Source organism: Erpetoichthys calabaricus, chromosome 15, assembly GCF_900747795.2.
Source record: "Erpetoichthys calabaricus chromosome 15, fErpCal1.3, whole genome shotgun sequence".
Lineage (NCBI taxonomy): Eukaryota > Metazoa > Chordata > Cladistia > Polypteriformes > Polypteridae > Erpetoichthys > Erpetoichthys calabaricus.
Window position 1 is genome coordinate 72,263,141 of NC_041408.2, and position 16,908 is coordinate 72,280,048.

Consider the following 16,908-nt stretch of genomic DNA (forward strand, 5'->3'; position numbering starts at 1 on the left):
CAGGCGTGTTGGCAGTGTGAGTGGGCGCGGTGTTGGGCTACAGTTGTGCCCAGAAATGAGTCCCACAACCCGCTGGATGCTGCCTGGATAGACTCGAGCATTACATAATGTTTAGAAAAATAAGTTTGGAAAATGGAGGGATGCTAATAGAATTGCACAAGTTATATTATCAGTGTTCACTGCTTGATTTACATACCGCTGTAGATGCAATAACGGAAATCACCTCGGCGTTGATGGCTTAAGAAGTGACACGTTTGGAAAGTGTCACTACATTTAAAGTAAAGCAAAGTAAAACACGAATGAGTCGTATTACTATTTGCACAGACAGTGATTGACTTTTATTGGTTTCCCCGCGAATGGAGTTCAAGCCCGCGAGGATTTTCAGGTCTCTTATGTCTGCTCAGAGGTGTCTCCGATCTTAATATCGAGCCAATACTCTCTCGCAGTGGCAGCGTCCAAACTGAGCACCAAGAGGGCAAGAAGGATAAATCATTTTCGCCGTTGAGTTTATACTACTTCAGTAATTGGGAATGGTAAAAGTACATTATTCTTTATTTACTTAATATTAACATCAACCTGTAAATATGCTGAAATCCGTAAGAATACGCTCGACTTGCAATCGAGGGAACGTTGGGTTTAATTACACACAACGGTCGGGGGGAAAAAGTTCAATAACAGCAAACTGCTAACCTCTGCGGGGTAACGATGACAGATAACGGCGCGGTCATAACGAGTGCCGAATATCAACCTGAATTAATCGCAGTGGGTCTCACCGTCCAAAACACAGAAACCGATGTGGTGAATCGCATGAAGGGTGCAGTGGTCACAGATACAAAAGAAAGTGAACACAAATGCACATTGCATTACAGTTAGCTACCTCTTCAAAGAGCTCCAGGCTGTACGTGTTATCATCATCTGCAAAGAAGACGACCCCTGAGTGCTGAGCCCCGCGGTGCCCACGCAGCCAGGCGAGCCCCGCGTTCCTCTGCTCGGTGGCCCGAGGAAGACCCGTCCGCTTGTACCGTCTTGGGGTCAACACATGCAGATGAGTGTATGGGACCCCTGAATGAGCCAAAAACCGGGACACAAGTTCCGTGCGAATGTTGGAATCCTCCACCACAATCCAATGGAAGCGGGGTACCTGGCGAAAGGTGTTAGCCAAACGTGTGAGCTCTGCTTTTTGTACTGCCCGGCTGTAAGTGGGGGTGATGGCATAAACAGTGGGCAGCGAAGAGTGATTGCTGGTTCCCCTTTGAAGTGTCCCGTCCAGTCGGTGGCCATGACTTAGCCTGGAGAAGTAGGGGTGCGTGGGTACCCTGCCCGAGGTCCTCTTAGTATCTATATCTATCATTATGATCACAATCAAAACCCAAGGGAGGAGGATGAAAAAGCGACTGTAGAACAACGACTTCATGATGCTATCGACCAGTTACCAAAAGAGTCAAAAATCCTAGGGACAAAGCAGAAACTCTCTGCTTGGCAAGGGAATCAACACTGGAGTGGGTTACCAGCTCTAAAGACCGGAGTGCGCAGCCGACTTATCACGAAAGGCATCCGAGATCGCAAAGTGCCAGGAATCCTTGTATCCTCCCGTCGACAGAGCTGTGACCATCTGATGCTTGTGCGCCTCCACCCATTCAGCCCTGGCACCGGCTCGGTGTCCCGTTTCTGTTCAACGCCCATCTTCTCTCAAAGTTTGTATTCCGTACAGAGTGTCTTGGGCACCGCGATATGAGCGCCGTTATCCGTAAGGGAAAATCGGAGAGCGATCCAGGAAACTTCATCCTTTGCAAAAGGCGAGACCCCGAAGCGCACTCACTTTATCAAGCAGTCATCGGGGGCGGGGTGCGGTGGAACGGGGCACGGACCTGCGGCTCTCTTCTGCCGTGTGTCTCGCATTGTAGAGCCGGGGTGACTCGAGTACAGAGCGTCGATAGAGTTCGACGGAGAGGGAGAGGGAGGGGGAGAAAAAGGCGGAGGGAGAAGGGCGCTGCTGCCGATTTGTTTTGCTGCTACTGAAAAAAAGGAGCCGACAAAAACGTCAGTGTCTATAGAGCCTTGGGAGAAAAGCCTCGGCGAATTTACAGAGGCGCAGCATCACCTACAGCGTGAAAGAGGGAGCGATACAGATCATCGATGAATGAGAAGGAAAGAGGAAGGGATCGACGGGGATGTCCATTTATTTGCGCATGACAGAAAATTATTACTTCATTATGGCATGAAAAGCTGTTTATGAATTTTAACTGAAAGGAAGAGGAGAGAAACAGACGACATCACGTCGCTGAGCCACCACCTAGAAGGACCGCGGCAGGGGAGCTGCCACCTGCTAGGAAGGATGATGGCCAGTCGCGGTCATTCACCACTCCACGTACCAAGCTGGAGATGCGCCTGGAACGGTAAAGGAAATGAAGAGAGAATGTCAGTCACGGTCTACTATCATAAGTCACACCGAGTGACAGGTGCTTAGACGTTAAAGACGCCTGGCCTGCCCATAACAAAAAGTAAAATGGAGAAGGTCACCAAATATCAACATGTGGTGGGCATTACAGCAGGACGAGCGATTCTGGACATTCTTAATGTGTACACCCTCTTGCGCCCTGGGCCTTTTGGGTCTTAATTGTTTACTTTTATAAAGCATAATCCCAGTTTCTTTGTTCTTTATGTAGAACTTTGTTTTTGAAGTCACGGAGGTGACATTTGATACTTCTCACTATAAGTCAAGTTTCTGATATCTATAGTGCCTATAAAAATATTCACCCCATGTTTTATTATTATACAACCTTGAATCACGTCTTTGACATTCATCAACAGAAAAAGAGACTCTTTAATGTCAGCGTTAAAACAGATCTCTTTAAAATGGCCTAAATGAATTCCAAATGTAAAATACAAATATAATTTATCACATACTGTACGTACTCACCCCTTCAAGTCAGTATTAAGTAGACACCCTTTTGGCAGCCATGCCAGCCTTGAGTCTGTGTCCATAGGCTCTATCAGCTTTGCACATCTGGACACTGCACGTTTTCCTCATTCTTCTTTGCAAAGCTGCTCAAAGTTTGTCAGGATACATGGAGATTGTGAGTGAACAGCCTGTTCCCTGTCCAACCACAAATTCTCAATTGAATTAAGATCTGGACTCTAACATGGCCACTACAGGACAATAACATTTTTGTTTTTAAGCCATTCTTAGCTTTATGCCGGGGCTTGTAGTCTTGCTGGAAAGGAAATGTTCTCCTAAGGAGCAGATTTCTGCATTAGGTTTTCCTCCAGGGTTTCCTTGCATTTTTACCTCCACAAATCTTCCAGGGTGTGCTTCAGAAAAACATCCCCACAGTATGAGGCTGCCACCAACATGCTTGGTGGTGGGGATGGTGCGTTTTTGATAATGAGCAGTGTTCAAACATCATATTTAGCCCGAGAGCCAGAAAGCTCGATTTTGGTGTCGTAAGGCCATAGAACCTTCTTCCAGCCGACTTCTGTACAACAGCGGCTTTCTCTTTGAAACTCTCCCATAAAGCTGTGACTGGTAAAGCATCTGGGCAACAGTTGTTATCTGCACAGTCTCTCCGATCTCAGTCACTGTGGCCTGTAACTCCTTTAGAGTTCTTATAGGGCTTCTTCTTGCACGATCACTCAGTTTTTGTGGATGGCCTGCTCTAGGCAGATTTGCAGTTGTGCCATACTCTTTCCATTTCTTCATGATTGATTTAACTTTACTCTAAGGGATATTCAGTGACTTGGACATTTCCTAGTATCAATCCCCTGAACTTGTGCTGTCCCATCACCTTTTCATGGAGTTGAATGGAGTGTTCTTTTGTGAAAGTTTGGTCACAATATGGATTCACCACAGTTTGGACTTTCTACATTCAGGTGCATTTGTAAGGCAGTGATACCCATTATGCCACCATGTCACCAATCGGTAATGATCAATTTCTTAAATTGTTATATGGCATAACATCAGGCTTATCTGATGTAAAATACAGTGGACATTTATTTGACATTGGCTAGATGGGTATCTCACTACTGACTGGCCTCCTTTGTTAAATAGAAGTGGGAGACGGATATACTTGTGATCATCTGGGATAGCACATTTGTGTCAGGCTAACTTAAAATATCGCAGACCTCATGGTTTTATTCTACAGGGTGGGCCATTTATATGGATACACCTTAATAAAATGGGAATGGTTGGTGATATTAACTTCCTGTTTGTGGCACATTAGTATATGTGAGGGGGGAAACTTTTCAAGATGGGTGGTGACCATGGTGGCCATTTTGAAGTCGGCCATTTTGGATCCAACTTTTGTTTTTTCAATAGGAAGAGGGTCATGTGACACATCAAACTTATTGGGAATTTCACAAGAAAAACAATGGTGTGCTTGGTTTTAACGTAACTTTATTCTTTCATGAGTTATTTACAAGTTTCTGACCACTTATAAAATGTGTTCAATGTGCTGCCCATTGTGTTGGATTGTCAATGCAACCCTCTTCTCCCACTCTTCACACACTGATAGCAACACCGCAGGAGAAATGCTAGCACAGGCTTCCAGTATCTGTAGTTTCAGGTGCTGCACATCTCGTATCTTCACAGCATAGACAATTGCCTTCAGATGACCCCAAAGATAAAAGTCTAAGGGGGTCAGATCGGGAGACCTTGGGGGCCATTCAACTGGCCCACGACGACCAATCCACTTTCCAGGAAACTGTTCATCTAGGAATGCTCGGACCTGACACATTGAACACATTTTATAAGTGGTCAGAAACTTGTAAATAACTCATGAAAGAATAAAGTTATGTTAAAACCAAGCACACCATTGTTTTTCTTGTGAAATTCCCAATAAGGTTGATGTGTCACATGACCCTCTTCCTATTGAAAAAACAAAAGTTGGATCCAAAATGGCCGACTTCAAAATGGCCACCATGGTCACCACCCATCTTGAAAAGTTTCCCCCCTCACATATACTAATGTGCCACAAACAGGAAGTTAATATCACCAACCATTCCCATTTTATTAAGGTGTATCCATATAAATGGCCCACCCTGTATAATATTACTAATTTGAGAAGACTGCCATACTGGGACGAAACCAAAGCAAATCATGTGCTGGCCCAAACACATACCTGCTGTACCTTAATCCCAAGTACGGTGAGCTGCATGTTTTTGCCAAAATTCATCCATTTGTGAAGGTGTCCTTTAATGAGACTATTTCCTGCTCTCATTCTATTACATTATTATTTTAATTTATATTTTCTTTTTATTCTTTTCTCACAAATTTCGGCCAGAAGTGTATTGATCCTGAAACATTTTAGTACCATTTATGCTCTTGGCATTATTTCTTTTTAAATACAGGTAAAATTCCATTACAATGAACTGCCAGGGACCTAAAAAATATTTTGTTGTAATGAAAATTTTGTTGTAAAGATTATTTGTTGTAATGGTATTTTACTTGTACTATATTACATTAATTTACTTTATTATGAAAATGAGCTGGTCATTTACATTATAGTAATAGAAAATGACTAAGGAAAGAAAAGCAAATTATCTCAACCGGGTGTCGAACAAAAGTGAAGCAAAGAAAAGACTGCCGCATTTGAGAAGCCACAAGTTCAAGAAGCCTTAGTCTAAACGTCATCGTGAATTCAGCTCTACTTGGCTGCATCTTCACATCGCCAACAAAAAAGTATACTGGATGGATGAAATTAAAGTGCTGTCAATGTGATGATTTTGAATCATACATGCAGTGTGTTCCAGAAGCTAAAGGCCAAAACAGTGAGACAGCCAAACTCAGTAACCATAGCCTGGCCATTCGATCTGGTCAAGGCAGGTGGGGAGAATAAGCGAGTAAGACAAAGATATACTTCATCTTTCTGTCCAGTTTCTGAATCTGCATATTTCAAGTCTAGGTCATGTTGAGACAGAGCCAAACAATCCATGTCAAAACTAGGACGTCATCTGTGGGGCGGCATTTACGAAAGTTAAGGGGTGAGCACTCTGGACACTGAGGTGAACCACACCCCTCCAGTTGTCAAACTATGATGATAACGAGTGGGCGCTGTTAATGAAAGTAAACCCAAGAGGAACAGCCTGGATGTCAAATTCTGATGATACTGAGTGCGCATTGTTACCTACTGTGCGCCATTTATGAAAGTAAAACTGCACACTCTGTACACCAAGGGGCGCATGCGCCTTAAATGTTTACAGTATATGCACATAGGGAGAAAGGGATGATGTTGGTGGTCATATGCTGGACCTGATCTGCACATCTGGATTATCTGTCGACAACACTTATAGCAGTGATTTGGGACTCTCTGACCATAAAGCAGTATTTTTCACTGTCTCATTACCTCTCCCTCCTCTTACCTGTAAACAACAAATTTCTTACAGAAACCTTAAAAATATCTGTCCCTCTGTTCCTCCTGGACCCTTTTCTGATCTTTTACTGTCTTCACCTATTCCATCAACACTAGATAGTTTTGTTGGCCACTATAACTCAGCCCTTCACTCAGCACTCGATAAAACAGCTTCTTTAAAACATAAGGAGGTTTCCTTTAAGTGTTCAGCTCCTTGGTATAACTCAGAGCTATGATCTATGAAAGCAGCTGGCCGACGCCTTGAGAGAATGTCACGTAAGACTGGCCTCACCGTGCACATCCAGGCTTTCTCTGACCACCAAAGAGCTTACAGAGAAGCACTAACTGCTGCCAAGAACACCCACTATGGTAGAATAATAGAAAGTGGCCACGATAACCCAAGGGTTTTGTTCTCTGTAATTAATAAACTACTCAAACCCGCATCTGGCCCAACTACCTCCTCTACTGAAATCTGTGAGGAATTCCTCCACTTTTTCCGTAACAAAATTAAAGATCTAAATAATTCAACTAACACAAAATACATCATCTGTTTATATCTCTCCCTGTTTTCCCACTCCATCCAGCTCCTTCTCTAAGTTCTCACCAGTCACATCTGTGTTTGTTAATGGTGAGGCTGACTACTTATGTACTGGACCCCATCCCCACCACACTTCTTAAATCCTGCCTTCATGCCATAATCCCGACTGTTACAACAATAATAAACTCATCCCTTGACACTGGCTTTGTGCCGCTCACTTTTAAATCGCTTCTGTAACCCCCATGTTAAAAAAGTCTGGACTATATATTGACACTCTTAACAATTTTCGGCCTATTTCCCACTTACCTTTTCTGTCAAAGTTCTTGAGCGTGTTGTAGCCTTCTAGCTCACCAATTACTTAACCTCTAATAATGAGAGAACACAAGCATAAAGGTTTGGGGTGTTTAGCCCCATATACTGCAACAAAAAGGTCAGAATAATTCAACAAAATCATCAGACAAATAGGGATGGGTAGACGGACAACTTATAGGGTCCGACTGGATAATAAACAGTGGGATGCTAGGAAAATCGTGGTTTTGGGAGGTTGACATCATTAAACGGGGACCAGAGGGTAGAAAGGAACCCGGAAGTGTTGCGGCTCTTTTAGTCGTCTGGGCAATATTATGACAGTGGCGCTTTGTTCTTTCTAGGGAAATAAGAAGAGAGAGGTTAGTACGCTGCCGTTGCCCCCCAGCATGACTTTTCGCGGTGTGCATCGGGTCCTTAAGCTGCTCCCCATGCGCTCATGCATGACACCTCATATAATTTGATGAAACCCTTTCAGTCTGATTTCAGGGCGCAACACAGCTGTGAAACTGCTCTTCTTCGGGTAACCAATGATTTGCTTAAGGCAGCAGACTCTGGGCAAACAGCATATTAATTCTGATAGACCTCAGTGCAGCATTTGACACTGTCAGACATGACATCCTACTGTCCAGAATGGAGAACATGCTGGGTGTCTCTGGCACTGCTCTCCAGTGGTTCAAGTCCTATCTGAATGATAGGCAAGAGTTTGTTAGTCTTGGCAAGAGCAGATCCAGCTCAGCGCCAGTCACACAAGGAGTTCCTCAGGGCTCTGTCTTTGGTCCTCTGCTTTTCTGTATTTATATGTTTCCCCTTGGCCATATTATTCATAGTTTTGGACTGGGTTATCATTTTTATGCAGACTATACTCAACTCTATTGCAATGTTAAACGTGGAACTTCATCAGAGCTTTCTCAGCTCACAACCTGCCTCAGTGAAATTAAAACCTGGATGGAGCAGAACTCTTTAAAATTAAATTGCAACAAAACTGAACTCCTGCAAATTGGCACTAAAGTGCAACTTAATAAAATGAGCTCCTTTTCAGTCCATCTTGGCGGTGATCTCATCAGACCTTCTTCTGATGCAAGGAATCTTGGTGTCATTTTTGATTCCTCCCTTTCTTATTCCGCCCACATAGATCACATTAAGAAACTTTCTTACTTTCACCTCCGTAACATATCCCGTGTTCGCTCCTTCCTCTCTTTTTCTAACACTGAAAAACTTGTCCATACTTTTATCACATCCCACATCGATTATTGTAATTCCCTACTGGCAGGTGCCCCTTCTAATCACAGCTTCAGCTTATTCAAAACTCGGCTGCAAGAGTCCTTACTCGAACCAGAAGCAGCGAGCACATAACACCCATCCTGCTCCGTCTCCACTGGCTCCCTGTGTCCTACAGGATTGAATATAAAATCCTACTAATAACCTACAGTGGTGTGAAAAACTATTTGCCCCCTTCCTGATTTCTTATTCTTTTGCATGTTTGTCACACAAAATGTTTCTGATCATCAAACACATTTAACCATTAGTCAAATATAACACAAGTAAACACAAAATGCAGTTTGTAAATGGTGGTTTTTATTATTTAGGGAGAAAAAAAAAATCCAAACCTACATGGCCCTGTGTGAAAAAGTAATTGCCCCCTGAACCTAATAACTGGTTGGGTCACCCTTAGCAGCAATAACTGCAATCAAGCGTTTGCGATAACTTGCAATGAGTCTTTTACAGCGCTCTGGAGGAATTTTGGCCAATTCATCTTTGCAAAATTGTTGTAATTCAGCTTTATTTGAGGGTTTTCTAGCATGAACCGCCTTTTTAAGGTCATGCCATAGCATCTCAATTGGATTCAGGTCAGGACTTTGACTAGGCCACTCCAAAGTCTTCATTTTGTTTTTCTTCAGCCATTCAGAGGTGGATTTGCTGGTGTGTTTTGGGTCATTGTCCTGTTGCAGCACCCAAGATCGCTTCAGCTTGAGTTGACGAACAGATGGCCGGACATTCTCCTTTAGGATTTTTTGGTAGACAGTAGAATTCATGGTTCCATCTATCACAGCAAGCCTTCCAGGTCCTGAAGCAGCAAAACAACCCCAGACCATCACACTACCACCACCATATTTTACTGTTGGTATGATGTTCTTTTTCTGAAATGCTGTGTTCCTTTTACGCCAGATGTAACGGGACATTTGCCTTCCAAAAAGTTCAACTTTTGACTCATCAGTCCACAAGGTATTTTCCCAAAAGTCTTGGCAATCATTGAGATGTTTCTTAGCAAAATTGAGACGAGCCCTAATGTTCTTTTTGCTTAACAGTGGTTTGCGTCTTGGAAATCTGCCATGCAGGCCGTTTTTGCCCAGTCTCTTTCTTATGGTGGAGTCGTGAACACTGACCTTAATCGAGGCAAGTGAGGCCTGCAGTTCTTTAGACGTTGTCCTGGGGTCTTTTGTGACCTCTCGGATGAGTCGTCTCTGCGCTCTTGGGGTAATTTTGGTCGGCCGGCCACTCCTGGGAAGGTTCACCACTGTTCCATGTTTTTGCCATTTGTGGATAATGGCTCTCACTGTGGTTCGCTGGAGTCCCAAAGCTTTAGAAATGGCTTTATAACCTTTACCAGACTGATAGATCTCAATTACTTCTGTTCTCATTTGTTCCTGAATTTCTTTGGATCTTGGCATGATGTCTAGCTTTTGAGGTGCTTTTGGTCTACTTCTCTGTGTCAGGCAGCTCCTATTTAAGTGATTTCTTGATTGAAACAGGTGTGGCAGTAATCAGGCCTGGGGGTGGCTACGGAAATTGAACTCAGGTGTGATACACCACAGTTAGGTTATTTTTTAACAAGGGGGCAATTACTTTTTCACACAGAGCCATGTAGGTTTGGATTTTTTTTCTCCCTAAATAATAAACACCATCATTTAAAAACTGCATTTTGTGTTTACTTGTGTTATATTTGACTAATGGTTAAATGTGTTTGATGATCAGAAACATTTTGTGTGACAAACAAGAATAAGAAATCAGGAAGGGGGCAAATAGTTTTTCACACCACTGTACAAAGCCTTAAATAACCTCACGTCAAACTACATCAGTGACCTTCTCCATCACTATGTGCCTGTCCGCCCACTAAGTTCCTCTGATTCTGACAATCTTGTTGTGCCCCACACTAATCTACACTCCATGGGTGACAGGGCCTTCAGCTGTATAGCGCCCAGACTCTGGAATGACCTACCGAAATTAATCAGGTCAGCTGACTCCATGAATTCTTTTAAAAAACAACTCAAAACTCATCTGTTCAGGAAGGCTTTTAGCTCTACCTGACTTTATTACCCTTCTCTCACTTTACATTTATGTCAAGATGCTCATGTAACCTGTATGTGTGTGTGTGTGTGTGTGTGTGTGTGTGTGTGCGAGACCATCAATTATGTTGTCTGTTAGGCTTTTCTCTGAATATACTGTCTTACTCTTCTTTATTTATTTATCTGGTTTAGTACAATGCTATATACTGTATACCCTGCCATTCTATCTTAAACTCTGTGAAGTGCCTTGAGCATGGGAAAGGCGCTATATAAATAAAATGTATTATTATAATTATTATTGAAGAGGCATGCGCTCTGGGCAACAAGGGTTGACGCCTGTCAAACCTGCCTAGGGCTCTAGATGGGCTTTGACTGGCACTGTGTGGAACAGTATCAGACACAACGCAGGAACCAGGCCTGACTGAGATGCCAAAACATCACAAGGTACACTCAAATATCCATCCATTATCCAACCCGCTATATCCTAGCTACAGGGTCACAGGGGTCTGCTGGAGCCAGTCCCAGCCACCAAAGGGAAACAAACCCTGGGCAGGGTGCCTGCCTACCGCAGGGTGCCTGCCTACCGCAGGGTGCACACACCAAGGACAATTTAGGATCACCAATGCACCTAACCTGCAAGTCTTTGGACTGTGGAAGAAAACCGGAGCACCTGGAGGAACATGCAAACTCTACGCAGGGAGGATCTGGGAAGCAAACCTGGGTCTCCTAACTGCGAGGCAGCAGTGCTACCATTGTGCCACCGTGCCGGCACACTCAAATATGCTCGAACTACCAATCAGCATCACTTACACACCTTTGGGATATGAAAAGAAAGCAAAGTACCCTGAGAAAATCCACATTTGGCAATGTGCAGACTCCCTCCAGATATTGTATATACTATATGGAAATTGAACCCACTTTTGCTGTCCTGTATGTAACAATTGTATAATTAACATACCTGAACCTATATGATCTTGCCTAACCTACAACAATAAATAACATTTCCATCATTTGATAATTAAGAAATGCAGAGGAAATACAGTAGTAAATGTTAGCAGTATTCATCTATGACACCAGAGGGCAGCAGGCAAACCCCAGAGGAACCTGGTGGGGTCCAACGAGCAGACATACCAACTGCTCTTCAGAATTAAATAATTCACCTAAAGTTAAGCATGTATTGCCCAGGCCAGTACTTGGATGGGAGACCATCTATGAAAAAGCTTGGGTTGTTGCTAGAAGTGGTGTGGGTGAGGCCATCACTGCACACTTACCCTGTGAGTCTGTTTGTAGATGCCAATGCCCCAGTGCAGTTGCGAGGACAATGTGCTGTAAAAATTGGCGCTGTCCTTTGGATGAAATGTAAAACTAAGGTCCTGACTTTGTGGTCATAAAATATCCATGGGTGTCTTTCGGAAAGTGTAGGGAGTACCCTCAGATCCTGGCTAAATTGCCCATTCTGCCCTCCAATCATCCCGTCTATAACTGACTAATTGTCTCTCTCACCCCTTCACCACCTAATAGCTAATGTGTGCTGAGCCTACTTGCACTAGAATGGCTGCCGCTTCACCATCCAGGGTGACATTGATGGTGGTTGAAGTGGCTCCCCACTGTCCATGTAAATCCCTTAGTGTAGGTTACAAAAGTGCTATATACAGTAAAAGTAATGAATTGATTAATTAATATACTAATTCCAGGTGCAGTTCCTTGTGAGGCCACTAGAGGCTATGGCCACTAAATGACCCTGGTGCTGTGTGGGTTACCTTGACATTAGAGGCTGTGGTTCATAAGCCTCTGTATCTGCCAGAACATCCTTGTGGTGAGTTTGTCTTAAAGACTCATGAAGGGTGATAGAGGGAACACAAAAGAGCAGCTATTGTTGGTGCCTTAGGGCTGAGAAAATGAGGTGCCTATCCCACCATCTTTACCTTCTGTTCATTGATTGGCCTTCAACTAGAGGCCTTGAGACTGAAAATTTAGCTCCATGCTTATTTTGCCTTTAAGTTTAGGGGTCTATGGGTACAATAACCCGAGGCTAAATACAGGAGGTTAGGCCCCATTTCTGCATTTTTCATTTGTGGTTTTGGGAATCAGAAAATCCTAATAATTAATTATTATTTTTATAAGTTCTCCTGTTACTATATGTCTGGACTTTGAATTATGAACCATACATCTTTGCTGTTTACTATGCACTTTACATTGCTAGATAACATCTCTCTGTTTTCTGTGTCTGATGTTCTCACCATTGCCTTTACCTGGAGTTCTTCAGTTCTCTTTAAAGCCCTGTATTCAGAATAAGAGTGGACTACAAGACATTATACGTGGAAATTTTGGACCAAACACAGCAATCACATTACAGCTTAGGAGGCTCAATTACACTTGCTTCCAGGTGGGTACAGATTCTTTTAGCAAATTTTGCTCCTGGCTTATGAAGCTACAGTGGTGTGAAAAACTATTTGCCCCCTTCCTGATTTCTTATTCTTTTGCATGTTTGTCACACAAAATGTTTCTGATCATCAAACACATTTAACCATTAGTCAAATATAACACAAGTAAACACAAAATGCAGTTTGTAAATGGTGGTTTTTATTATTTAGGGAGAAAAAAAAATCCAAACCGACATGGCCCTGTGTGAAAAAGTAATTGCCCCCTGAACCTAATAACTGGTTGGGCCACCCTTAGCAGCAATAACTGCAATCAAGCATTTGCGATAACTTGCAATGAGTCTTTTACAGCGCTCTGGAGGAATTTTGGCCCATTCATCTTTGCAAAATTGTTGTAATTCAGCTTTATTTGAGGGTTTTCTAGCATGAACCGCCTTTTTAAGGTCATGCCATAGCATCTCAATTGGATTCAGGTCAGGACTTTGACTAGGCCACTCCAAAGTCTTCATTTTGTTTTTCTTCAGCCATTCAGAGGTGGATTTGCTGGTGTGTTTTGGGTCATTGTCCTGTTGCAGCACCCAAGATCGCTTCAGCTTGAGTTGACGAACAGATGGCCGGACATTCTCCTTCAGGATTTTTTGGTAGACAGTAGAATTCATGGTTCCATCTATCACAACAAGCCTTCCAGGTCCTGAAGCAGCAAAACAACCCCAGACCATCACACTACCACCACCATATTTTACTGTTGGTATGATGTTCTTTTTCTGAAATGCTGTGTTCCTTTTACGCCAGATGTAACGGGACATTTGCCTTCCAAAAAGTTCAACTTTTGACTCATCAGTCCACAAGGTATTTTCCCAAAAGTCTTGGCAATCATTGAGATGTTTCTTAGCAAAATTGAGACGAGCCCTAATGTTCTTTTTGCTTAACAGTGGTTTGCGTCTTGGAAATCTGCCATGCAGGCCGTTTTTGCCCAGTCTCTTTCTTATGGTGGAGTCGTGAACACTGACCTTAATCGAGGCAAGTGAGGCCTGCAGTTCTTTAGACGTTGTCCTGGGGTCTTTTGTGACCTCTCGGATGAGTCGTCTCTGCGCTCTTGGGGTAATTTTGGTTGGCCGGCCACTCCTGGGAAGGTTCACCACTGTTCCATGTTTTTGCCATTTGTGGATAATGGCTCTCACTGTGGTTCGCTGGAGTCCCAAAGCTTTAGAAATGGCTTTATAACCTTCACCAGACTGATAGATCTCAATTACTTCTGTTCTCATTTGTTCCTGAATTTCTTTGGATCTTGGCATGATGTCTAGCTTTTGAGGTGCTTTTGGTCTACTTCTCTGTGTCAGGCAGCTCCTATTTAAGTGATTTCTTGATTGAAACAGGTGTGGCAGTAATCAGGCCTGGGGGTGGCTACGGAAATTGAACTCAGGTGTGATACACCACAGTTAGGTTATTTTTTAACAAGGGGGCAATTACGTTTTCACACAGGGCCATGTAGGTTTGGATTTTTTTTCTCCCTAAATAATAAACACCATCATTTAAAAACTACATTTTGTGTTTACTTGTGTTATATTTGACTAATGGTTAAATGTGTTTGATGATCAGAAACATTTTGTGTGACAAACAAGAATAAGAAATCAGGAAGGGGGCAAATAGTTTTTCACACCACTGTATGAACCCAAAGCCTATCAGAACATCTGTCCATCACGTGTGCATCTTGTAAGCTCTTAAAGACAATTAAAGACATGTTGAAGTCACTGTGTGATGATCTTCCAGGACAATCGTGCTCACCACTTTTTGTTGCAGGTAATTGCGTGTTGCCTGACAAAGCAGATGCAGTACAATTAGAGTTGCCAGATTAGAAAATTAAAAATATGGGACACTCTTAAAACTCTCTCTATATTACTATATATATATATATATAAATTTATACATGCCCCAACACACCCAGACCAGTATCTTCTTATATAATACGCTACCGTGGCTGTCCGTTTTAATGTTCAGTATTTTAAATCACCTGTAGCTCGTAAACAGTTTGAACTATTGAACTGAAATTTGGTACACATATACTACGTGACTTCTACTGTCTGCTTTTGGAGTGATGATTTTTATTACTCTTTTTATTTTATTATATTGTAGAATCAACACTTGGCAGCGGGCAGCAGGGTGGCCATATGGTGAAAGCGTACGGGAGCCGTTCTCATCCATATCACATTCGCCATCACTTCCCCTACCTCTTCATATCTTAAATCAAAATTGAGGCAGACTGAAAACTTAAGTGCCAGCTTAAGTGAAAAATTAAGGAAAACGTACTAAGTAATTGCAACACAAACACTGACTTAATCAGTTTTAACATAAAAAGATGCTGACGAAAGAAGAGAAGAAGTGGGCCTCTAGGGTGGAGAGAAGAAGAGCTGCTCAGGAAGCAGCAAGCACATCAACCTCTGATCAAACGAATGCTAAACATACAGAGAAAGAGTATGAAAACTAGGAATGCTCAAGTCAAGTGGATTCACTACACGTTATCATGCTGTGCGCCGTTACTGGCATTACATAAAAGTAGAGACATAAGTTAAAAACATAAAGCAAGGATTTTAATGGGTTATGAGGAAAACAAAAGTAAAAACATTTGAAAATTATTTAATACTAGCTAAAAAAAAAATTCTGTAAAAGTGACATCATTTGAAAATATTTATTTAATACAGACAACAGAGAAATATTATTATTATTTAATACAGGCAGTTAGAAAAAAAGTGGGCCGTGGCAAGTAGTAACACCACACTTTGTTGACGGTCACTGTATGTTGAAATGCTGATCCAGAACTGCACAGCAGCGCGGCTGGAGAGCAAAACGGTAAGAGTGTCACCGTCCTCGGCCAACCAGAGCAACTGAACAAAGTGGCAAACAGGCAGAAAACACTCGTTTCCTCGTTACATTTGGGTTGTTTTCTTCAAGAGAATCTTAGAAAAGAAAGTCTAATTACTTATAAAGTGACAACTAAATACCGTAAGAAGGTAGGAAAAATATATTTTTATTACGATATTTGAAAATGAACTAAATACGGGACATTTGGGTATCAATGAAAGGTCAGTATGGGACAGGGGACAAAATTATCAAATATGGGACATGTCCCGTATATAAGGGACATCTGGCAACCCTAAATAAGAACAAAGGCACATCGCCAAATACAATCGAGGTAGAGCCGAGGCAGGGAAGGCACTCGTCTGCAGCTTTAGACCTCTGCCACGCAAATCTGAAGCTGATCCTCTGAAGCTTTTGGGGATCTCATTAACATACGGGGTTCCTTACGTTTTGGCCCCGTCTATTGGAACACCCCCGCAAGTGTCCAAATCATCAAAGTTTTATTACGAAATTCGAAAACGAACTAAATACGGGACATTTGTGTGTCCCTGGGACAGGGGACAAAATTATCAAATATGGGACATGTCTCGTATATAAGGGACGTTTGGAAACCCTAAGTACAAAGGATTAACAGCTAAGGTGGGCTCAGCTACAATCACAATCCTTTTTTTTTCTTTTTCCCATTCTGTCATGGTATGTAAAACACAGGACATCAGACAGATGAACATCTGTTCTGATTGTGATATCCAAAACAACCACACTCCTTAGTCCTTGTCACTACATTATATGCATTGTACATTCATTGGATAACCATTCATTGATTTTGAGATCTTACGCACAGAGTCCACTCCTACATAGAAACAAAACATGTCTGATTTTGTTGGGGTGAGTTGCCAAGTATGTTAGACTAGGCGACTATCCTTCATGGGATAGTGCCAGCAATATCTTCAACTCATTACGATTATGTAAATCTTATGTAGGTCTATGATTGAAAATCATTGGACATGTTCTATAATGTGACATGACCTTCTTACTCACCCATTGATTTGGTCTTGGTGAACAATGATTTTGTTTTGTGGCTTCTACTCTATAATGCGTCATCTCTCTTACCTTCTAGAACTCTCCGAAAAAGACTCTGCTGTACTTTCCTGTACTCCAGCTTCTCTGTGTTCAGTTTTAATTACCACAGGGCA

General features: G+C 42.4%; 1 protein-coding gene across 1 annotated transcript in view; it reads right to left on the reverse strand.

Moving 5' to 3' along the window:
- The window catches only part of b3gat2 (beta-1,3-glucuronyltransferase 2 (glucuronosyltransferase S)), a 48,819-nt gene extending 46,903 nt beyond the window's left edge, over positions 1 to 1,916 (reverse strand). The window contains exon 1 of the mRNA XM_028821028.2: positions 878 to 1,916. Coding sequence (XP_028676861.1) covers positions 878 to 1,414 — 537 coding nt within the window. The 5' untranslated portion in view covers positions 1,415 to 1,916. The remainder of the gene's footprint in view (positions 1 to 877) is intronic.
- Between the last annotated feature and the right edge of the window lie 14,992 nt (positions 1,917 to 16,908).